Here is a 21,094-nt window from a genome sequence, read left to right on the forward strand (position 1 = left end):
CTGAAGGGACAGTTGACTCTGAGATGGGGGACAGGCCAGGGGATCCTGGGTTGCTCTGCAAAGGGGGCACCTTTAGCAGGACAGCTAAAGCTGAATTGGGTGCAAGCCAGGGTGTACCATGTTCTCAGTGAGGAGGGTCTTCTGGCCAGGCCGCTGGAACTGAGTCTGGTACAGGCAGGTGTGTTCCGGGGTGCCTTGCATAGGGGTACCCTGTGGGATGGCTGAAACCAATGTAACACCAGCCAAGGTTTCTAGGGTGCTCTGTGTGAGGGGCACCCTGCCAGACAGCTGGGTCTGAGGCAGACATCCACTCAAAGGTTCTGGAGTGCTTTGCACCTAGGGAGCCCTAATAAACTGTCTGAAGGCGAAGTGGTAAGGGCCTCTTATGTTCTAGGGTGCTTTGCACCTGTGTCACCTTGGTGTGAGGGATGGGGCTGTAGTGAACGCTATCCAGAGGTGTCCTGGTGCGCACTGTCCTTTGGTTGCCTTGATGGGATGGCTGGGGCTTATGTGGCTACAGGTCTGGGGCTCACTGAGACGGCAGGTCAGCCAGGGTACCTGGACCATGCACTGGTCCATGCTTTCAAGGGGGAGCGTAAACCATATCCACCAGACCCTCTGACCCAGAGAGTGTTCTGGAAGCTCCCCTAGCCTCTGGTGGAGTTCTAGTGCTGTCTCATATGCCAGGCGCAATGTTAAACTTAATCTTTTTAAAGAAAAGAAAAAGGGGCAAAGGGGGGGGAAAGAAAAAAAAAAGAATAGAAATAAAAGGAAAAAACAAATATAAAAAAACATTTTTTTTCTTAATTTAATCGCCCCCCCCAAGCCCAGGTGCAACTGGGGTTAGCGTGGGCTTACAGTTCCAGGGCTAGCTGTGGTGTTGAGCAGTCCCTCGGATTCAGGGAGTGTTTCCGCGGTTCCTTTGCCCTTTTATTTTCTTATTTTTATCTTAAAGATTTATTTATTTTAGAGGAGGGGAGAACGTGCATGCCTCAGAACGAGGATGGGGGGAGTGGCATGGGGGGGGCAGAGGATCTCAAGCAGACTGCCCACTGAGCATGGAGCTCCACGTGGGGCTCCAGTCCCGGACCCTGGGACCACGACCTGAGCCAAAATCAAGAGCTGGTTGCTCAGCTGAGACACCCAGGCTCCCCTCCTTTCCCCTTTTAAGCTATAGCTTTTTTTGTGTCCCATCACAGCTGGGGCTGCTGCGTGCTTGTCGTCCCAGGGTTTACTGAGGCAGGCAGCCAGAGCAACCAGACTCTGTTCTCATCTGTGCTTTTAAGGTGTCATTCTTCAGTCCCTATGACTTGGAAAGTGTTCGCCCAGCTCCTCCATGGTTTGGCAGAGTTCTAGAACTATCTTTTATATGTTAATTGCTCTTTTAAACTGCTTGAGATTCTCTCTCTCCCTCTTCCTCTAACCCTCCCCACCCCCTGCTAGATGTTCTCTCTCTCAAATAAATAAATTAAAAAATAATTTTGTGGAAAAAAAAGTACTGGACAAAGGATTTTGAAACATTGATTTTAGAAATTTATTTACATATCTTGGATGGAAGCAATTGATATAGTTGACTTGGAATTCCTGGAAAAAAAAATTTTTTTTTTTATCGTGGGAGTACCAAGTATACTTGATAAAACAGAAACAAAATCCCTGCTCTCTGTCAAAGTTGCTGTGTGCATATACAATGTAGAGAAGTGATATAAGTAACAACATGAGTCTTATCAAAAGAGAAAAATTCCTTTCTCTCTCTCTCTCTCTTTTTTTTTTTTTAAAGTAGGCTCCATGCCCAGCATTGAGCCTAATGTGGGGCTTGAACTCATGACCCTGAGATAAAGACTTGAGATCAAGACTTGAGATCAAGAGACAGACACTTAACCAAATAAACCACTCAGGTGCTCCCAAAGAGCAAAGGTCCTAAATAATTCTAATATATAATAAATTGGATACAAATCTTACAAGACTAAATTGTATTCATCTTAACAGTTTCCTTCTTATTACAGTACTCTGGCTAGTGCTCAATGGGTGAGAAAAATCTTAAACACATCTCTACTAATTCACCACAATATCACATACCTTTCAAATCAGGAGCCAAAGGCCTACTCCTGGGACTGGAGGTGTCTTCATAAGTATCATAGTTGTCCAAATGGAATTTCTCTCTTCTTGAAATATAATCCTTTTTTGATGGGTCCTTCTGTGGACTACGGATTTTTTCACTTAGATTTAAATACTCTCTTTGAAGATTCCGCATCTCAAATTCTAAGGTATCCCTTTCATTTTCTATACTTCTTACATAGTTTTCTAAAAGTATTTTATCTTCTGCAAGTCTACTGATGCTATTTTCAAATTTTATATTTTCTTTACTATGTTTTTTTAGTTCTTCTTTTAGAATCTGATTATCTGTTTTAATTTCCATTACCATTTTTGATAACATTTCACATTCAGTGCCCATTTCTGACAAACTATTCTTATAAATACTTGCTTCTGATTTTGCATTTTTTATTTCTTTCAGAAAATTCTCCTCTGCAGTAGATTGGTAGGTTTGAATATTCTCCATTTCTCTTTCCATCATTTCTCTAGCAGCAATAGATTCTTGTAATGTTGTTTCAAGATTAAGTTTTTCATTTTTAACTGTTTCTATTATTTGAAGAAGTGTCTCTTGTTCAGTTTTTGCCAACCTTACTTTCTCTTTTAGCTGCATTATCTCTAGCTGATTTTCCTTCATTTCGTTTTCAACTGAGCTTCTTTCCTTTAGAAGCTGGTATGTTTTTTTCTCTAGCATTTCCTTTTCATCTTGTATCAATAGAATATTTGTTTTCATTGATTCCATTTCCATAATCATTCGATTATTTTCATTATTGACAATGGCCATATCATTTTGAGTTTTGTGTTCTTTACTTTTCAGTTGATCTAATGTTTCTATCATTTGTTGCTTCTCCAAAGAAAGTTGACTATTTTTTTCCTCTAGAGTTTTGTTTTGTTCTACAAGAACATTATATTTACTAATTATTTTTTTCAATTCTTTAAGACATTCTTTACCATCTTCTTCTGTTTTAATTAACTTGGACTGAATAGCATTCTTTTCTTCAACCAAATTCTTAAGTTCCTTTTCATATGTTTCGATTTTCTGTATCAGAGATTGTGTAGTAAAGACAAGAGGTTTTATTTTGTTCTTAAGGGTTAGATTTTTATTCTCCAGTTCTGTTACTTTTTTCTGTATCTGCATAGATTCTTTTAGGTAATTCTGTAAGTACTGAATTTTTGCAACACACTGCTCAGTAACAGAATTGACTTTGGATGTTTTCTCATTTTCAAACATTATTGGTCCTTGTCTTGTTAGTGGTCTTGTCTCTTTGTCTTTCATTTCATATTTTGTTGGGTCAAAGAATGACAGTGTATGTCTTGGAACTCTGGAATGGAATTTTAAATCTGTAATATTCTTGCCAGTGATAGGAATTTCTTTACTGTTTTTCTCACTTCTCTTTCCCCTGTGCATTTCACTCTTGGATAACCTTTTACATTTCCTGCAAAAATTCACATGGAATTTTGATACTGTTTCCCTGAATGGGAGTAATTTGTTTACTAATGCCTCTAATTCTGAAATTCTCTTTGATTTTATATCTTCATTTAAGTTGCTTTCTATATTTTCTTCCTTAATAAAGTTAATTTTTTCCTTGTGACTGTGGGACAGGTCATATTTACCATTTCTTGGAACATTTGTGTCAGTTTTTAAAGTCTGAAGTTCATTTGTAAGTGCCAGTTCTCTATCATGTGACTTCTGTAGTTCTTCCTTCATTTGTTTGATAGAATGGCAGATATCATCTAAATTTTCACAAAATCCATGCTTGAGGAAAGGCTCAGTAATTTTGGATTTATCCAGAATTACTGTATCAGCTTGAGACATCACATTTTGAGGTGCATGAGGTAGAAAACTATAAAGGTTATTATAATTCTTTAATATGTCAGAATTTTCTGAAGGGCTCATAATTATGTTTGAAGCTGAATTATCTGTTGAAGTTCTCCAGGTTAGTAGGTCCTTGAAATGTATCTGGGATGGAATATCTATACCTTGACAGAGACTGTTAACAATATCACTGCTGAATTTTTCTTCTGTTGAATGAATAGTGTTGGACTCCTCAAAAGGATGAATTTTCTCCATAGAAAGGACTTCTTCTTGATTCTCCATAGGCTGGTGACAATAAAAAGCATAGTATAAATGTACTATCATTTGCCACATGACAAGAAAATGAAGAAAATATATTTTTTAAAGATTTTATTTATTTATTTGACAGACAGAGATCACAAGTAGGCAGAGAGGCAGGCAGAGAGAGAGGAGAAAGCAGGCTCCCCGCTGGGCAGAGAACCCGATGCGGAGCTCGATCCCAGGACCCTGGGATCATGACCTGAGCCGAAAGCAGAGGCTTTAACCCACTGAGCCGCCCAGGCGCCCCAAAATCAAGAAAATATTTTGTGGAGGATTTATTTTTACAGCCCAGATGAACATTTTATCCATTTCTATAAGCAAAGAAGCCTAGTGAATATAACTCATTTTCTCCAGAAAAAATCTAACAGCAGTTATTTTGAGATCTGTAACTCTGGTCTTCACAATTTGCTTAGAAATATACTTATTTCCTCAGAGGCTGACATACATGGGCCAACCCTTCAATATCAGAAATAGAAATTTAGAACCCCTTAAGAGACCATTGTAGATAGATGGGGAAGATAGAAGCAATAGGTCAAATGCAATAGGAAATTTAAGGAAAATGAGTATTTCCACTCTGGGCTATTTGTCAACCTTAGCTTGCATTCCTATTTCAGATGACTCTAAGGCTGTGACTGTTCTAGAAATGTGAGTTCTAATCAGGGTGGACAGAGTGACTCTGGTTCCAACCTGTTTCTAAAGAATTCACCTCAGGTCTTGGTCAATCCTAAAAGTAGAAAAATTCTTAAGTGGATAGACAGGCTAAAAAAATCTGCCTTATATTTCAATTTACTTGGGAATATTTTAGGAATTCCTCTGACAGTCCATTTGACCCTTGAAGAAGGTTAAGAATGTAAAGGTGAAGATAAACTGATTGTAGTAACGTTTTTGAAGTGACTGAACATAGAAATAGTTTTGTACAGAATAACATACCAAAGCTTTTTCAATGCATGTGCCGAATACTAGATTTTTTTCTGAGCTATATTGTGGGTTTTCTACTTCAATAATACTTTTGTTCAAGATTTCACTGATTTCAGACTGTACCTTTAAAAGATAAATTGATGTTAGAATTTGATTTCAGATTTATACACTTATAAACTTATAGTTTATAAACTTATAAACATATGAAACATATGAATGTATAGGGATAATAGATACTATAATTAAAAGATACCTTTAAATTTCCTGGACCTAAAAATTCTTTCCCATCATATAGAATATAAAACAAATGTATTTAATTTATAATAATCTCTATCATTAAAGGAATTTTTAAAGAAAATTAAAAATTTTAAAGAAAATTATGGCTTTATTATATCATATGTATATTATATAGATATGATATATTATTATATGGCTTTATATTATCAGAAAAACTTACTTTAGTAAAATGATAAAATTTTAAGAACTACATTCAAGTAATTTTGGATTTTGATTTTTTATATTGTTGAATAAAGCAGAGACTTTTGATCTCTGTCATCAGAATCGAATCTTCTGTCCCCCTCAGGAGGAGTTTGTCTTCTCTTGCCATTTCCCTGCAGCTGCTTTTAGTATAAGAATATTACAATGAAGTTTATATTGGGTCTTTAGTGAGTATGTGTTGTGTTATGCACCACCAGTATCCATACCCTATCCTTCTGTTAGTACTATCCCTCATTTGTTCTGGATAAAGTCCGCGTGCCTTTGGTGATCCCACTTTCAGCTGCATATGACTGAGAGCTAACCAGTCAGAACACTGCCTTCCTTTCAACAGTGATTTATTTATTCAAGCATTGCATATGACACAATCTCAGGCAGTCAGAATCAGGCCAAGAACTTCAGTATAAACTGTTAAGGGAGAAAAAAACATGGTCTCTTCGCTGACTGGAATCTGAAAGGATAAAAGCCTAGAGCTTCTAGCAGCCCTTTTGGTACCACATGGAATCTGAGAATCCAGTACAGTGGAAAGTAGAACCAAAATAAAGAGTGAGATGGGTTTCTGATGACCGAAGGCCTGATCATATGGATTAAGCCACTGCCAAGTGAACTGTCCCTAGGATTTGCAGTTACCTGTGCTAATAAAATATATTTTTTCCCTGGGTCAATTTGAGTTAGATTTCAGATCACTTATAATGAGAGTTCCCATTTGTAGACTATATATCGGTAGCATCCAAATTCAACTATAATAGAATGTAGTTTCCCTCAAATTTTGAGCCTGGAATATGTTGTGGCCTTATTTTATTACATTCTACATGAACTAATCAGTTGGCTAGTGGTCATTAGCTTGGAAATGTGGGGTGATATCTTAAGTTTGGGTATTTCCCAATAGAGATTAAAAGAAACATACCATGCTAACATTCTGCAAAGTCTGTATTCGGAGAGCCTGAAATGATTCCAGCTGATGCTGAAGGGCCTGTAATAAAATGAAACATGGTATGAAATTGAACCATTTTGAAATTGCTATTATTTCTTATCATATATGTTCTCCAAAGTTGCCTATTAATAGAAATGATCACATGAGGGTCAAAGGACTCACATTCTTAGTCATTCTTGCTAATTCTCCAATGTATTTTCATGAAGATTTTTGTGAAAAATCCACGTGCATTTTGGAAGTATTTATTCTGAAAGAGATCAGCCTTTACACAGGTTTTTGGGAAAAAAGTGAAATGAAAATGAACTTACTTTCAGTGCTGATTGTGGTTGTATTTGATTTTCCGATTCTGATATGCAGCCATATTCTAAAAAGAAAATTGAAAAAACCATATGATCTAATTCTTAAGTTTTATTTTTAAACAACTGTAATAGAAAGTAGTCTCCTAACTTTCTTGGGTAGTGAGACAGAGATATGAGAATTTGATATTCATATTAGGAAGAACCCAACGCTAGTCACATAATAGGGCCAAGAAATAATTTTCACTTGGCTTAAAATACCTACTTGAGATTGTAATAATGGTTTTACTTTTATAACGAACGATTAACTTGTAATGCCAAACTTGGAACTCTCAAAAACTCAATTATCTTTGTTTCTGCGATATAAACTGCATTTAAAAAAAAACTAAAACTAATAATCCTGTAATGGGAGACCTTTGACAAAGTACTGTGTAGGTCTCAGTGTCTATGAAATGGCCATGTGATGTTTTTCCTCACCATGGAAAACAAATTGGACTTACCAGCACAATTTTTGTCATGCTCTTAAGCAAAGTACTATAAAGATCCATGTGTTCCTTCCCAGAAAATAGGTTATGGATCTCTAACAGGGGAGAGACTATAAACCGTTTGCAAATTTCCTGACATACATCTCTCTTTGTCCAAGTAGGTTTTTTGCTTGCTTTGTAAATTTTTATTAAATAATTTAAAAAACATTCAGTCCCAAATGAAATGAGAGTTATGATGTCAGCCCCTAGGCTGACAATTTCTGCCCTGAGAGAGGTTTTTAAAAGAGGTCAGCACATCTCTCCTTTGGAATGACAGTCTGCCAGATGTTATAGGAGTTGGTTTGCAGAGTATAGGAACCCTCCCACCCCCATCTGGCAACTGGCACTCATCACTGAGAGGTTCAGAGCCTGGAGCTATTTGCTTAATTGAAGAATCCCACCTTCATCAGAGGGCAGGGAGGAACAGTAAGTCTGTTTGGGTGTTGCTCAGCTTTGTATCTTACTAGGAATAAAACAGTAGTCTGAAATGTTCATCTTAGATTTAAAAAAAAAAAAAACTCAAGTGAGATCTGGAAAAATAAAATAAAATAAAATAAATAAATAAAAAAATAAAATAAAAATAAACCAATTCAGTAAATTTAAGATACAAAATCAACGCACAGGAATCTGTTGCATTTCTATACATCAATAATAAAGCAGCAGAAAAGAGAAAGTAAGGAATCAATCCAATTTACAATTGCACCCCAAACAATGAGATACCTGGGAATAAACTGAACCAAAGTGGTGAAAGACCTGTACTCTAAAAACTCTAAAACACTGATGAAAGAAATCAAAGGTGACACAAAGGAATGGAAAGACATTCCATCCTCATGGATTGGAAGAACAAATATTGTTAAATGTCTATACTATCCAAAGCAATCTCCATATTTAATGCAATCTTTATCAAAATACCAATAGCATTTTTCACAGAACCGGAACAAACAATACTAAAATTTGTATGGAACCACAAAGGACCCTGAATAGCCAAAGTGATCTTCAACTAGAAAAGCAAAGCAGGAGACATCACAATTCCAGACTTCAAGTTATATTACAAAACTGTAGTCATCAAAACAGTATGGTACTGGCACAAAAACACACATAGATCAATGGAACAGAATAGGAAATTGATAAATAAACCCATAATTATATGGTCAATTAATCCTTGATAAACCAGGAAAGAATATCCAGTGGGAAAAGGACAGTCTCTTCAACAAATGGTGTAGGGAAAACTGGACAGCTACATGCAAATGAATGAAACTGGGCCACTTTCTTATACTTCAACATAAATAAATTCAAAATGGATTAAAGGCCTAAGTGTGAGACCTGAAATCATAAGAATCCTAGAAGGGAACACAGACAGTAACTTTTTTGACATTGGCCATAGCAAATTCTTTTTTAGGTATGTCTCCTGAGGCCAGAAAAATAAAAGCAAAAATAAACTATTAAGACTACATCAAAATAAAAAAGCTTCTGCACAGCAAAGGAAACCATTAACAAAACGAAAAAGCAACCTACAGAATGGGAGAAGGTATTTGCAAATGTCATATCTGATAAAGGGCTAGTATCCAAAATGTATTTAAAAATCTTATACAGGGGCGCCTGGGTGGCTCAGTGGGTTGGGCCGCTGCCTTCGGCTCAGGTCATGATCCCAGGTCCTGGGTTCGAGCCCCACATCGGGCTTTCTGCTCAGCAGGGAGCCTGCTTCCTCCTCTCTCTCTGCCTGCCTCTCTGCCTACTTGTGATTTCTCTCTGTCAAATAAATAAATAAAATCTTTAAAAAAAAATCTTATACAAATCAATACCTCAAAATAAATAATCTAATTTAAAAATGATCAGTTAACACAAATAGACATTTTTCCAAAGAAAACATACTGATGACCAACAGACACATGAAAAAATGCTCCACATCACTTATCATTAGGGAAATGCAAGTCAAAACTACAATGAGACATCACTTCACACCTGTCAGAATGGCTAAAATCAACAACACAAGAAACAACAGATGCTGGTGAGGATGTGGAGAAAGGGGAACCTTCTTGCACAGTTAGTGGGGATGCAAACTGGTGCAGCCGCTATGGAAAACAGTGTGGAGGGTCCACCAAAGATTAAAAATAGATCTACCCTATGAACCAGCAATTGTACTACTAGGTATTTACCCAAAGAATAAAAAAAAAAATGCTAATTCAAAGGAATACATGCACCTTGATATTTATGGTAGCATTATCTACAATGGCCAAATTATGGAAATAGTCCAGGTGTCCATCGACTGATAAATGGATAAAGAAGTGGTGTGTATACATATATATGGGATACTATTCAGCTATAAAAAAAGAATGAAATCGTGCTATTTGCAGTGACATGGTGGAGATAGTATTATGCTAAGTTGAAATAAGTCAGAGAAAGACAGATACCATATGATTTCATTCATGTGGAATTTAAGAAACAAAACAAAGGAGCAAAGGGGGGAAAAGAGAGGCAAACCAAGAAGCGGACTCTGAACTCTAGAAAACAAACTGATGGTTACCAAAGGGAGGGCGGGGGGAGGGGTGTGGGTTATATAGGTGATGGGGATTAAGGAGGACACTTGTGTGACCGGCACCAGGTGAAGTTTGGAAGTGTTGAATCGATGTATTGTACACCTGAAATTAATATTATACTGTATGGTAACTAACTGGAATTTAAATAAAAACTTGACAAACAAGAAATGGAGGACAGCGGATAATATGGGTGCACAAGCACGTAGGTCAGCAAATTTTAAGTTTGAGGGTCATGGAGTTTGGCTCTGATTGCTGCTTGTTTTTTTTTTTTTTTTTTTTTTTTTCCCACTCAGTGTGAGATTATGTAATGAGTTTAGAGGTAGTGGTGAAGGGTTTTAGAGATTGAGGAAACAATAAGAGTGAAATAGTTATTTGGAGTAGTTTTGATTTATTGCTTTCTAAAGGCTATCAGAAAAACTTTTTGTTTTTTTTTTTTTTTTATGAGTTTTGGAGACATTGGCTACTACTTATTCCCAAAGGAAAGCTAATTTTAAAATTCAGTAATACTTAAATAACCACATAGAATTATATGATTCTAGAATTGGAAGGGAAATTACCAAAGAGGCACAGGAGGGGGAACACAATCACAGGTCATCATTTATTAAGTCTTTGATAAACATGCAATATTGAGAGGTGTGTAAACAAAGTGAAAGATATGGTCCCAGCCCTGGAAGCTGATACTCTACTGGGAATGCAAGAAATAGTATTCATATTATATTGAATTAAATTGTCTAGCTGTCTCATATTTAAATGTGAAGAGTGAAAAACAAGATAGTTATCAGTGGGATGGCTTTCGAAGTAATGAAAGATATGGGGAATTTATTCTGAAACCTGCAGAGGATTATGTCATAGTCAACGTACAGGCACACCTCATTTTATTATGTTTTGCAAATATTGCGATTTTTTACAAATTGAAGGTTTGTGGCAGCCCTGTGTCAAACAAGTCGATCGGTGCCATTTTTTCCAATAGCATCTGCTTATTTTGTGTCTCTTGTCACATTTTGGTAAGTCTCACAAAATTTCAAAAATTTTCGTTATTATATTTGTTATGGTGATCTGTAATCAGTGACAATAACTTGCTGAAAGCTTAGATGATGGTCAACATTTTTTAGCAAAAGGTATTTTTTAGGGCGCCTGGGTGGCTCAGTTGGTTAAACAAGTGCCTTCGGCTCAGGTCATGATTCCGGAGTCCCTGGGTGAGTCCCACAGTGGGCTCCCAGCTCCACGGGGAGTCTGTTTCTCCCTCTGACCTTCTCCCCTCTCATGCTCTCTCTTACTGTCTCTCTCTCAAATAAATAAATAAAATCTTAAAAAGAAATAAAAAAGTATTTTTTAATCGTACATTTTTATGTACATTTAAAAAAATAGACAATGCTATTGCACGCTTAGTAGACTACAGTAATATAAACATAACTTTTATAGACACTGGGAAACCAAAAAATTCATATAACTCGCTTTATTGTGATATTCTCTTTATTGCAATGGTCTGGAACCAAAGCCACAATATCTCTGAGATATGTCTGTATTAAGTGCTTACCTGTAGCCAACAGATGAAGGAGAACAAACGAGTTTTTAAAATGCAACATAGTAAAAAAAATAAAATGCAACATAGTAATGACTCATTATAAAATGTTAAGTACTCTGTAGCCAAAGCTTTGTCATTCTCAGATTCAAATGCAGAGTTTTGCTCTGACAATATAAATTCATTCTTAGAAGGAACTGTTTTACAGAGCCTAATGAGGCGTGACACCATCTGCTTGGGTCTTTGTCAGGGAAGCTACAGAGTCAGGCTGCCTGTGCTTGAATCCTGGCTTTGGCATACACTTGCTATGAGGGACAACACAAGTAGTTATCTAGTTTGTAGGTAAAGCCCTTTGCAGAGTGCATGGTACCAACTAAATGCTCAAGAAATATTTATTCCAATCACTACTGCAGAGACAAGGGTATTATGGATATGATAATAAGTCAGGAAATTTCAAATTTCCGGTTGCAATGGAGGGATGGCTGCTTGAAACTCTTCAATGTTTCCCATTTTGTGCTGAATAATGCCCCAGATCCTGACGCAGAACTACAGTGCCTCCTCTCCACGATTTTCTTGCTGGTCCTCTCCCTTCCCTTTCCCATTTCACCCCAACTGTTCCTCAAATGTGCCAGGCATTCTCCTACCTCAGGGCCCTCACTGTTGCTGTTCTCTCTGCTCAGATGCTCTTTCCTTGGAAATCTGCACTTCTTCAGGTCTTTGCTCAGAAGTGATCTGCCCAGTGAAGTCTCCTACCACCCTACTTAAAATAAAATCACACACTCCTCACCCACCTCCGATATTCCCCCACTCTCTCTGTGCATTACTTTTCTCCATGGGATTTACAAGTCCCATCTTACACACGATCTCATTTGTTCCTTCCAGGAGAAGGTAAGCTTCGTGTGAGCAGGGATTCTGCACATTTTGTTTGCTGTTGGATCCCCAGCACCTAGGACAGTGCTTGTTCAAAAATATTTGTTAGATGAATGAATGAATGGATGGTTGGATGAATGAATGAAGACTTGGGTAGAACAGGGTGCTAAAAACCGCATACTGTGAATACTGAAGTTTCAAAGCATCCTTCACATCTCCATTCCAACCAATCAAGGATTACATTGGCTAACCACTTACTCTTTTAAAATTAAAGAGACCTCAGAAATACTATAGAGTTTCTTTAAACTTGGCATTATTTATACAAGTGGGGTTAATATTCTGTTGGTTAGTACTCAGGGAATGGATCACATGGTGACAATGAGGTATAGATAGAACAGAAAAAGGGGACAGAACGAAGTCATCCCTCCTAATTTTGCCATCGAAGGCAGCACCCGAGTTCGAATCTATGCTCCTAAAAACCTGCCCTTGCTAGACCCTGCACTTGTAACCCATCTGCTTTAGCCAGATGGACTGTGGCTCTTAAATAAATGTATGTGCTATTTTGCACTCAGCTTCATTTTCTGTGATGCTGATGTCTTTCCCCAGAGCCCTGAATCTCACTCGTGTTAGGGACCACAGGATCTTGCCAAATTAAAGTACATCAATTTCTTCTCACCTTAAATACTCTCTTCGAGGTAAAGATGGAGCTGTCGCAGCCTCTCTACTCTCTGTGAAGACTCTTATTCCCTGTTCAGGTTTCCTATGCACAAGGATGCCTGCATGTCTTTGTGGATGGTGGGGCACAGAAGAGTTCTGGCAGGTCACCGCACTGTCCTGCTGGCCTCCCCTGGGATGCTGCTTATACTGATGGCTCCTGGGCATCCAGCTGTCTTTGGTCTACTCAGATGTGGCTGCTCTAGCTCTTCTTTCAGGGCCCCTCGATAAGGCGTTTGTGAAGGTCCTGGGTTTAGGAAGGTGCAGAAATCCTGCCCTGATCTCAGGTCACTTCCTTCAGTGCCTCTGTGTCTGGAGTCCCCATTTGCCACGTGTCGGTTTTGGGCAACCGGGGGTTCAAACTTAGCACATCTCTTTAGATACCACCTTCTACCCAGAGCGCTCTGTTCCTTCCCTGGCTTGTCACACTGACCACCAGGCTCTTCCAAGAGGTGTGTAACCTCCTGGAGCTTCTCTGAAGGAAGGAAGAATGCAGGATTCTCAGTAGGATACCCCTAACTGGGTATTTACACATATCTTATTTGTGGTTCATGTGGAGCTTGGAATTGTAGCTGTTTGCTTATTTCAAATAGCCTCCCTATACAATATCTTGTAGTCCACAAATATTTCCTGTACAAAGTAGTTTCTTTTGGGAAAAGTGTCTATCTTTTTATCATCTGCCTAAAATATTCTTCTTTGGTATTCAGAGAAGCAGTACAGTGTAGCACGATAGGTAAGGCTGGACTCTGGAGCCGCCCTGCCAATACTGGCTTTGTCATTTGCCACCTGTGAGACCTGGGGAGTTAGTCACTCTGTGCCTCAATTTCCTCATAAAATGTGGACGATGGTAGTACCTACTCCATAGGGTTGTTGAGAGGATTAAATGAATTGATACACTTAAATGCTTGGAACCACATCTGGCACAATGTAAGTGTGCTGTATTAGCTCTTTTTAGTACCATAATAATAGTTCCCCGAAGTACCTGTGGACTGGAAGTGCACCTGTCAGGCCCGTGGATTTAGGCAAGGGACCCCCTTGTCCATAGTTAAGGGGCAGAAACATCACTGCAGTGGAGATATTACCTGTTTCACTGCCGCCGCTTTCCTTTACCCCGTCAGAGGAATTTAGGATCTTGGACGCTGAAAGGAGAACGCAGTCGACTTCGTCCTCTTCCTCCTGATGCTTCTCTGTAACAGAACCATAGGTGGCTTTCAGCTTGGTTGGGAGAAGGGAGGCGAGGCGTGTGATTCGGGACGCGGGCGCCCGAAGCGGCCACGGGAGGGCGCGCTGGGGCCACGAAGCGCGGCGGGACCGGGAGCCTCGAGGGCTTGAAGCCAAGGCTGGGCGTGGGGACATAGGCGGCGGTTTTCTCCCCGGGGAGAGCAGGGTGCGCGGCTGGTCGGGAAGATCGGCGCTCCAGAAGGGACCCGCCTTGGTGGTGAAAGGGCCGGGGCGCGGGGCGGGGACGGCGCCCTCCCTACCCGTCCACTTCCCAGGGCTCCCCCTCAAGAGACAATTCCCCAGCCGGGCTCTCACCAGGGCTCATTTCTGCTGCTGAAGGTCTCCTCCCAACTGCCTTCCCCCACGCATTCTGCCCAGTAGCTCCGCGCCGGGGCAGCCCGTTGCCTGGTAACCGGGGGGCAGGCCCCTTCGAGCCGCTGCGGGGCACGCGCGGGGTCGGGGTGGTGGGAGGCGGAGGTGCGCGCTGTGTCCGGGTCCCCGGACAGGGGCGGTTTGCTGTGCCCTCCCAAACCGGGGGCCGGTCTCCCTGGGCAGTTTTCTCCTGCCGCCTTCGTGACCAGAACTTGGATCTTTATCGTAGCTGGACTCAAGGCAGCACCTGTTGGACCAGAGCTGTGGGGACAAAGGCTCCAGTGCTTGGAGACAGGCAAACACCTAGGAACTTTCTCCGTTTTTTATTTCATTGTTTATTTTGCTTCATTCCTCGTTTTTCAACCTATCCGCTGGAGTAGTTTCAGCGTTTGGGGATTTGAACAGTCCAAAATCAATATTGTGAAAGGACTTTTGTTTTCTTAAAAGAAGACCCCGATTTCCAATAATGATCTTAAAATAATAATGAAATGTATGAAAATGTGCACATTAAAGCTGTCTCCACTGATCTCCATATGTCAAAGCACGCTTATTTCCTGTGCACCTGGGCGAACCACTTGCAAAAGATGGATGTTGTGTTGGAATCTGGAACTCATTCAACTAAGGACTCGTTCAACTAAGGACTGGCGTAGCTGCAGGCGATAACTTTGTGTAGAACAGAAAATGGCGCTCTTTAAGTCAAAGTTTTGATGAATATGTAGTACTTATTTTGCAAAGGCAACCATTACAGATAGAATAGAAAATAATTGAAATTTCAAAACTTAAGTCACAGTAAGGTATTTAAAGTCATGATACAGTAATTTATAATAATTCTATGTTTTGCTTTCATGGAAATGAAACTCATTATGGTAGTCTCAATGTTTACTTTCTGTGCTTTCTCGTTTTCTAGAAGATTTGATAGTCTTTCTTGTGGCATTGTAGATAATTTGAGTAAATTGCGTTTTTGAGAATTTATGTTCTGCATTGATGACATCTAGTGACAAAATTAACCCCCCATCTACAACAAATTTCAGCAATTAAAAGACACACTGCTGAAAATTTTTGTAGATGGGGGGGTTAATTTTTGTCACTATATACTCTAAATAATTTACAGTATTTTGAATTGAGGATGTAGATAAAACACCACAATTTAATAAGTTAATTTCAATACTAATGAGATTTCCATAACAAATACCATATTTCATGTAACTATCAATACCAATAGTATGTTAATATAATGTGATGTTCTCTCATAACTCTAATTTGTCTATATGATATATGTAGATTATTATGGCAAGTGAATATTTGTTATTATACAGAAATTTCTTGGGGATTTAAATGGGAGGATTTTGCTACACTATTTAGTATAGAATATAAAAAGAAGATGGTAAGTTGCAATGTCAAACTCAAATTTACCAGGTGCTATAATCTCATACTTTAAGATACTTCCCAATCAATCAGAAAGCAGTTCTTTACTTAGGACAGTTTATTTGAGAAGTTAAATCAACAAGACCTTTGGATTTCAAACATTTTTCTTTTTCTTTTTTTTTTTTTAAAGATTTTATTTATTTATTTGAGAGAGAGACAGTGAGAGAGAGCATGAGCGAGGAGAAGGTCAGAGAGAGAAGCAGACTCCCGCGGAGCTGGGAGCCCGATGCGGGACTCGATCCCATGACTCCAGGATCATGACCTGAGCAGAAGGCAGTCGCCAACCAACTGAGCCACCCAGGCATCCCTCAAACATTTTTCTTTTGTAAACTAAATCATATCTATATTCTCAGAAGAAAAAAAATGTGTCAAAAACTTATTGTAATTAACATAAAAAAGCCCATCTTTGGAGCCTACAAAGTTATAAAAATTAATACATTAAGAAAAATCTTTTAAATAATAAAGATGTCTATGATGTAAGTGGCATCCCCTCAGAAGAGGCCTCTTGTGTAGGGCCTCCCACCAACAGTTACACATGGAGACCCTCTCTGGTAGAGAGAACCTGGAAGTTCTAATAAGAGAACATGTCCCTGAAAAATGAGGGTGGATGATGGACATATTTCTTTGGGGGCCTTCACTGCATTTCTGAATGTATGTTGAGGAAATCTTATCTGAATACTCAGGATCACTTAAAGCCATTGTCGTCTATCACAGCCAGTACTTGAAACTCCATTCTGAATTTAGCAGTGATTCAGTGACCTCCCCAATGTGAGCATGAGTTTACTTATCTGTACAACTGGGAACCAACAACATTGTTCTGAGGATTACTGGGATGCTGTGTGATTGTCCCACTACAGCAGGTACGGAGGGTAGCTGCGTAGGAGGACGACCATGAACAGCAGCTCTAAACCTCAGAGTCTAAGGTGAGATTTCATAAACAGTGTTGATAACTTTTGCTCATTTAAAAAGATTTGATACTTCAGTTGAAAAAGAGTCAACGATTCTAGCTCAAATATCAGAAAAAATCTATATTTTAAAAAGTAGGGAAGTGTGTTGTCTAATTTGTATTGTATATCAACTTTCTTGATGCATTTGTCCAACTTCTAAAAATTTTACAGGCTGCTAAGTAAATGCACATTTAGATGGCCTGTAAAATGTGAGGTCCTCATTATGTTTTATTTATTAAATTATTTTTTGATAAATTTAATAATAATGGAAAGTGCAAAGAATGATGTAATAACCCTTTGCTTCTATCTCCCAGAATTAACAGTTATAATTCTATTGACGTATTTGGCTTATATTTATTTAGAAAAATTAAAACGTTACATAGACGTGAACTCCCTACCACTGCCTATCCTGTTCCTCCTTCCCCATGTTCTTCCCACAAGAAACCACTATAATGAATTTAGAGTATAGCCTTACAGTCCATTCTTACATTTTTATAGTAATTACATGTGTGTTCTTGAGTAATGTAGATGGTTGCTCTTGTTTGTTTTAAAAATTTTCATAAATGATATCATAATTTTCTTTTATTCTGCAGCTTGCTCTTTTTACTCAAAATTATACATTTTTTAGGTCTCTCTGTATTAAAAAAATAGGTCTGTAATTGAGTTGTGAAAATGGGCTTAAATATCTTAGTTCTGTTGGTGTTTTTGACTCTTTGGTTTCCTATTTATTTATTTATATACTTGTTTTGATTTTTAAAAAATATTTTGTTTATTTTTGAGAAAAGTGAGAGAGAAAGAGAGTGAGGAAAAGAGAGAATGAGGGTGATAGGCAGAGGGAGAGGGAGAAGGAGGCTCTGCTCCCTAGAGCCTGGTCCCAGGGGCTCAATCCCAGAACCCCAGAATCATGACCTGAGCCAAAGGCAGACACTTAACTGACTGAGCCACCCAGGTGCCCTGGGTCTCCTTTTTTTTTTTTTTTTTTTTTAAATTTTTGAAATTATCATCCACTTGAAGTTGGAGCTACACGTTTCATTTTTTCTTGAACCATTCAGAGAGAGTTGCTGACATGGTGTCCCATCACTCCTGAATGCTTTGATATGTACTTATAAGGACATTCTTCGTTAAGAGCGCAATCTGGTTATTAAAATCCAGAAAATAGCACTGATACATTACTACTATCTAACCTTCAGACCCCACTCAAGTTTCACTGATTCTCCCAATATTGTCCGTTAAACAAAAGGGTCCAGTTCAAACTCTCGCACTGCATGTAGTTGTCATGACTTTAATCAGAGTCTCGTAAATTCAGAGTTTTCCATTTTATTCAGTGGGAATGGATTATCTTCTGTTGCTAACATGATTGATATTGTTGCTTAAATTTTCCTAGAGGGGTCAGTGAGAGTTTCTTTATCTGGCTTCTATGTACATTTGACATATCCCCTTTATTACTGGAACATTTCTTCATTTTTTTGCCTAGACAACCAGATGTTCCCGTCTCATCCCATACTTTCCCTGCCCTAGCCTTGAAATCAGCCCTTCCCTTGAGGAACCTTGGTTTGTTTTAGAAGAGAATGGTATTGTATTTAGAAACCAGGATGTGAGTGTTAGGTGTGAGTGTTGCTATCTGGGTATAGCTGCTCCCAGGCCATCTTAGTGGATAGAGCTGGAAATCGCCTGGATATACATGTACACATACATACTGACATCTATACCCATATCTACATATGAACACATGGACATTCGCATCCATATTTAGTTCTGTATCTATCTCTATATATTGAGTTCATGATACCTCCAATTCCAGTCCAACATCATAGTGCTGTTTCTAGTTTTCTCTTTCCATATTGTAATTTCCCTTAATCAACAGTGAGAAAGTTGACTCTCATGATCTTTCCTATATTTATGTATATGAGCAATACCTTTGTAAATATCCATTCTCTCAATGCCAGTCTCTCACCAGGTCCCATGGAGATGTCCTTGCCATCCACTTAGGTTCTAATACCTTGCACTGCCTCTTCCCTCCTAACTTTGCCTTTGACTTTGAACCCTGTATTGGGCCTGTTCTCCACTTAGATACCCTCCTCCCCTTCTTGGGCTCTGTGAACACTATGCTGGGCCTCCTGTCTGTGTAGAAGACTTCCACATCCCCCTGAACTTTGACACCATGCACTAGCCAGTCCCACACAGAGCCACCCTCCTTACTCGGCTCAGGCTCTGCTGCTTACTGCTGCCAGTGCTCCCCCACACATGGGTGCTCCCCTTTCCCTCTTTGGGAATGGACACCCTGTGTCTGCTTTTGCAATGTTGTGAAATGATTCATTCTTTTTTTTTTTTTCCTAAAAACTGGATTGTTTTACCTTTCATATTTAGATTTGCTAATTCATCTGGAATTGATCTTTTTATAGAGTATGAGGTATGTGTCAATATCCATTTTAAAAATTATGGCTATCTGATTGACCCACCATTTATTGTAGAGAGCATAAGTCTTTTTCTTTTTTTTTTTTTTTTAAGATTTTTATTTATGTTTTTGACAGAGATCACAAGTAGACAGAGAGGCAGGCAGAGAGAGGGGAAGGGAAGCAGCCCCCCTGCTGAGTAGACAGCCCAATGTGGGGCTCGTTCCCAGGACCCAGGGATCATGACCTGAGCTAAAGACAGAGGCTTAACCCACTGAGCCACCCAGGCGCCCCATAAGTGTTTTTCTTACATGTGCTCTCGCTCTATCATCTTGACCCTAAAGTTCCTCATTGCCAAGTTGTAAAGTCAAGTAAGATGATTATTTGCTTGCCCAGAACATAGATTAGAATTCGATAAAAGGGAGAGTATAATGAAATTTCCTTTAGACTTCCCAAATGGGGAAAACCTCATTCTTCTGAGTGAGACCAGGACGACCTGGTCCTCTGAGGCTCTCATGAGCTGTTGGCTGCTGTTGAGTACTCAGTGTCTTCTACAACAGTCAGACTTTCAATACATAGAAATGAAGTGTCATGATGTACAGAAAAATCTGTAAATTATGCATTATGCTTGCGGAGCCTACCTGTCTCTGTTCCTGCTCCTGTGACACTGAATGGCTCATTATCCCATCTGAAATTGGTAAAGCTTATAATTGGAACACTTTTTTTTTTTAATTAAAGATTTTTATTTATTTATTTGACAGAGAGAGATCACAAGCAGGCAGAGAGGCAGGTAGAGAGAGAGGAGGAAGCAGGCTCCCTGTCGAGCAGAGAGCCTGATGCGGGGCTCGATCCCAGGACCCTGAGATCATGACCTGAGCCGAAGGCAGCGGCTTAACCCACTGAGCCACCCAGGCGCCCCGATTATAATCGGAACACTTAATGAGGGATGTTCAATTTCCTCCCTCCCTAATGTATTTATTTCCCCAATAATTAAGCTCTTGGTGAAATATTCCTACTTATATTTAATGGCATTGAGAATTGTGGAATTTTATGAAGAAACTTATCTTCTAGATGGGTATAGGAGAAAACTGAAACATGGGAAAGTTCAGGAACTTTTTAAAAACTCCGTAACTGATCAGTGACAGGATTCCTGATTCTGACACACCGGTTTACCAAAATCAGCTTATTTTAATGTTTTCTTTTCCCTATAACAAATTATAGTTTTATGAGATGGGACAACATGTCATCTAAATTTTACATAAGTATAGGCAAAGTATAAATATAATTAATACTAGAGCTAAAAGTTTCTATTTCCTGCTGTGATATCACAGTTCACCTGCACTTTCTCGGTGGGGTGAGACTGTTTCTTTTCTTTTTTTTTTTTTTTTTAAGATTTTATTTATTTCTTTGACAGAGACCGAGAGATCACAAGTAGGCAGAGAGGCAGGCAGAGAGAAAGAGGGAAACAGGCTCCCTGCTGAGCAGAGAGCCTGATGTGGGGCTTGATCCCAGGACCCTGAGACCATGACCTGAGCTGAAGGCAGAGACTAAACCCACTGAGCCACCCAGGCACCCTAAGACTGTTTCTGTGTCGTTTGGCCTTCTATTAGATAGACAGTGGAGCATATTCTGTCAGGAGATACGCTTTCTCTGGTCACACATGTCAGTTGATTCAACAACTTCCCTGAAAATGTCTGATTTTTTTTTTTTGATTGTGAAATT

The 21,094-nt window shown here is 39.1% G+C and overlaps 2 protein-coding genes across 2 annotated transcripts in view; one reads left to right on the forward strand and one right to left on the reverse strand.

Annotated features, from left to right (window-relative positions):
- C2H4orf47 (chromosome 2 C4orf47 homolog) overlaps window positions 1–21,094 on the forward strand; it is a 71,020-nt gene that overhangs the window by 28,523 nt on the left and 21,403 nt on the right. The window lies entirely within an intron of this gene.
- Window positions 1,528–14,802, reverse strand: CCDC110 (coiled-coil domain containing 110). The gene is made up of 7 exons (XM_047714971.1): window positions 14,551–14,802; window positions 14,097–14,201; window positions 6,860–6,915; window positions 6,525–6,590; window positions 5,135–5,245; window positions 2,077–4,189; window positions 1,528–1,584 (listed from the first exon to the last, which is right to left on the reverse strand). The coding sequence occupies exons 1-7, from the start codon at window positions 14,558–14,560 to the stop codon at window positions 1,535–1,537; spliced, it is 2,511 nt and encodes an 836-aa protein (XP_047570927.1). The 5' UTR covers window positions 14,561–14,802; the 3' UTR covers window positions 1,528–1,534.

The sequence above is a fragment of the Lutra lutra genome, chromosome 2 (genome assembly GCF_902655055.1).
Source record: "Lutra lutra chromosome 2, mLutLut1.2, whole genome shotgun sequence".
NCBI lineage: Eukaryota > Metazoa > Chordata > Mammalia > Carnivora > Mustelidae > Lutra > Lutra lutra.

Coding starts and splice junctions, on each gene's coding strand:
- CCDC110 (XM_047714971.1), bottom strand. Junction 5,246..6,524: donor CTTTGCAGAATGTTAGCATG/GTATGTTTCTTT, acceptor TATCTTTTAAAG/GTACAGTCTGAAATCAGTGA. Junction 1,585..2,076: donor TTTGGCTCCTGATTTGAAAG/GTATGTGATATT, acceptor TTTTTTTTCCAG/GAATTCCAAGTCAACTATAT.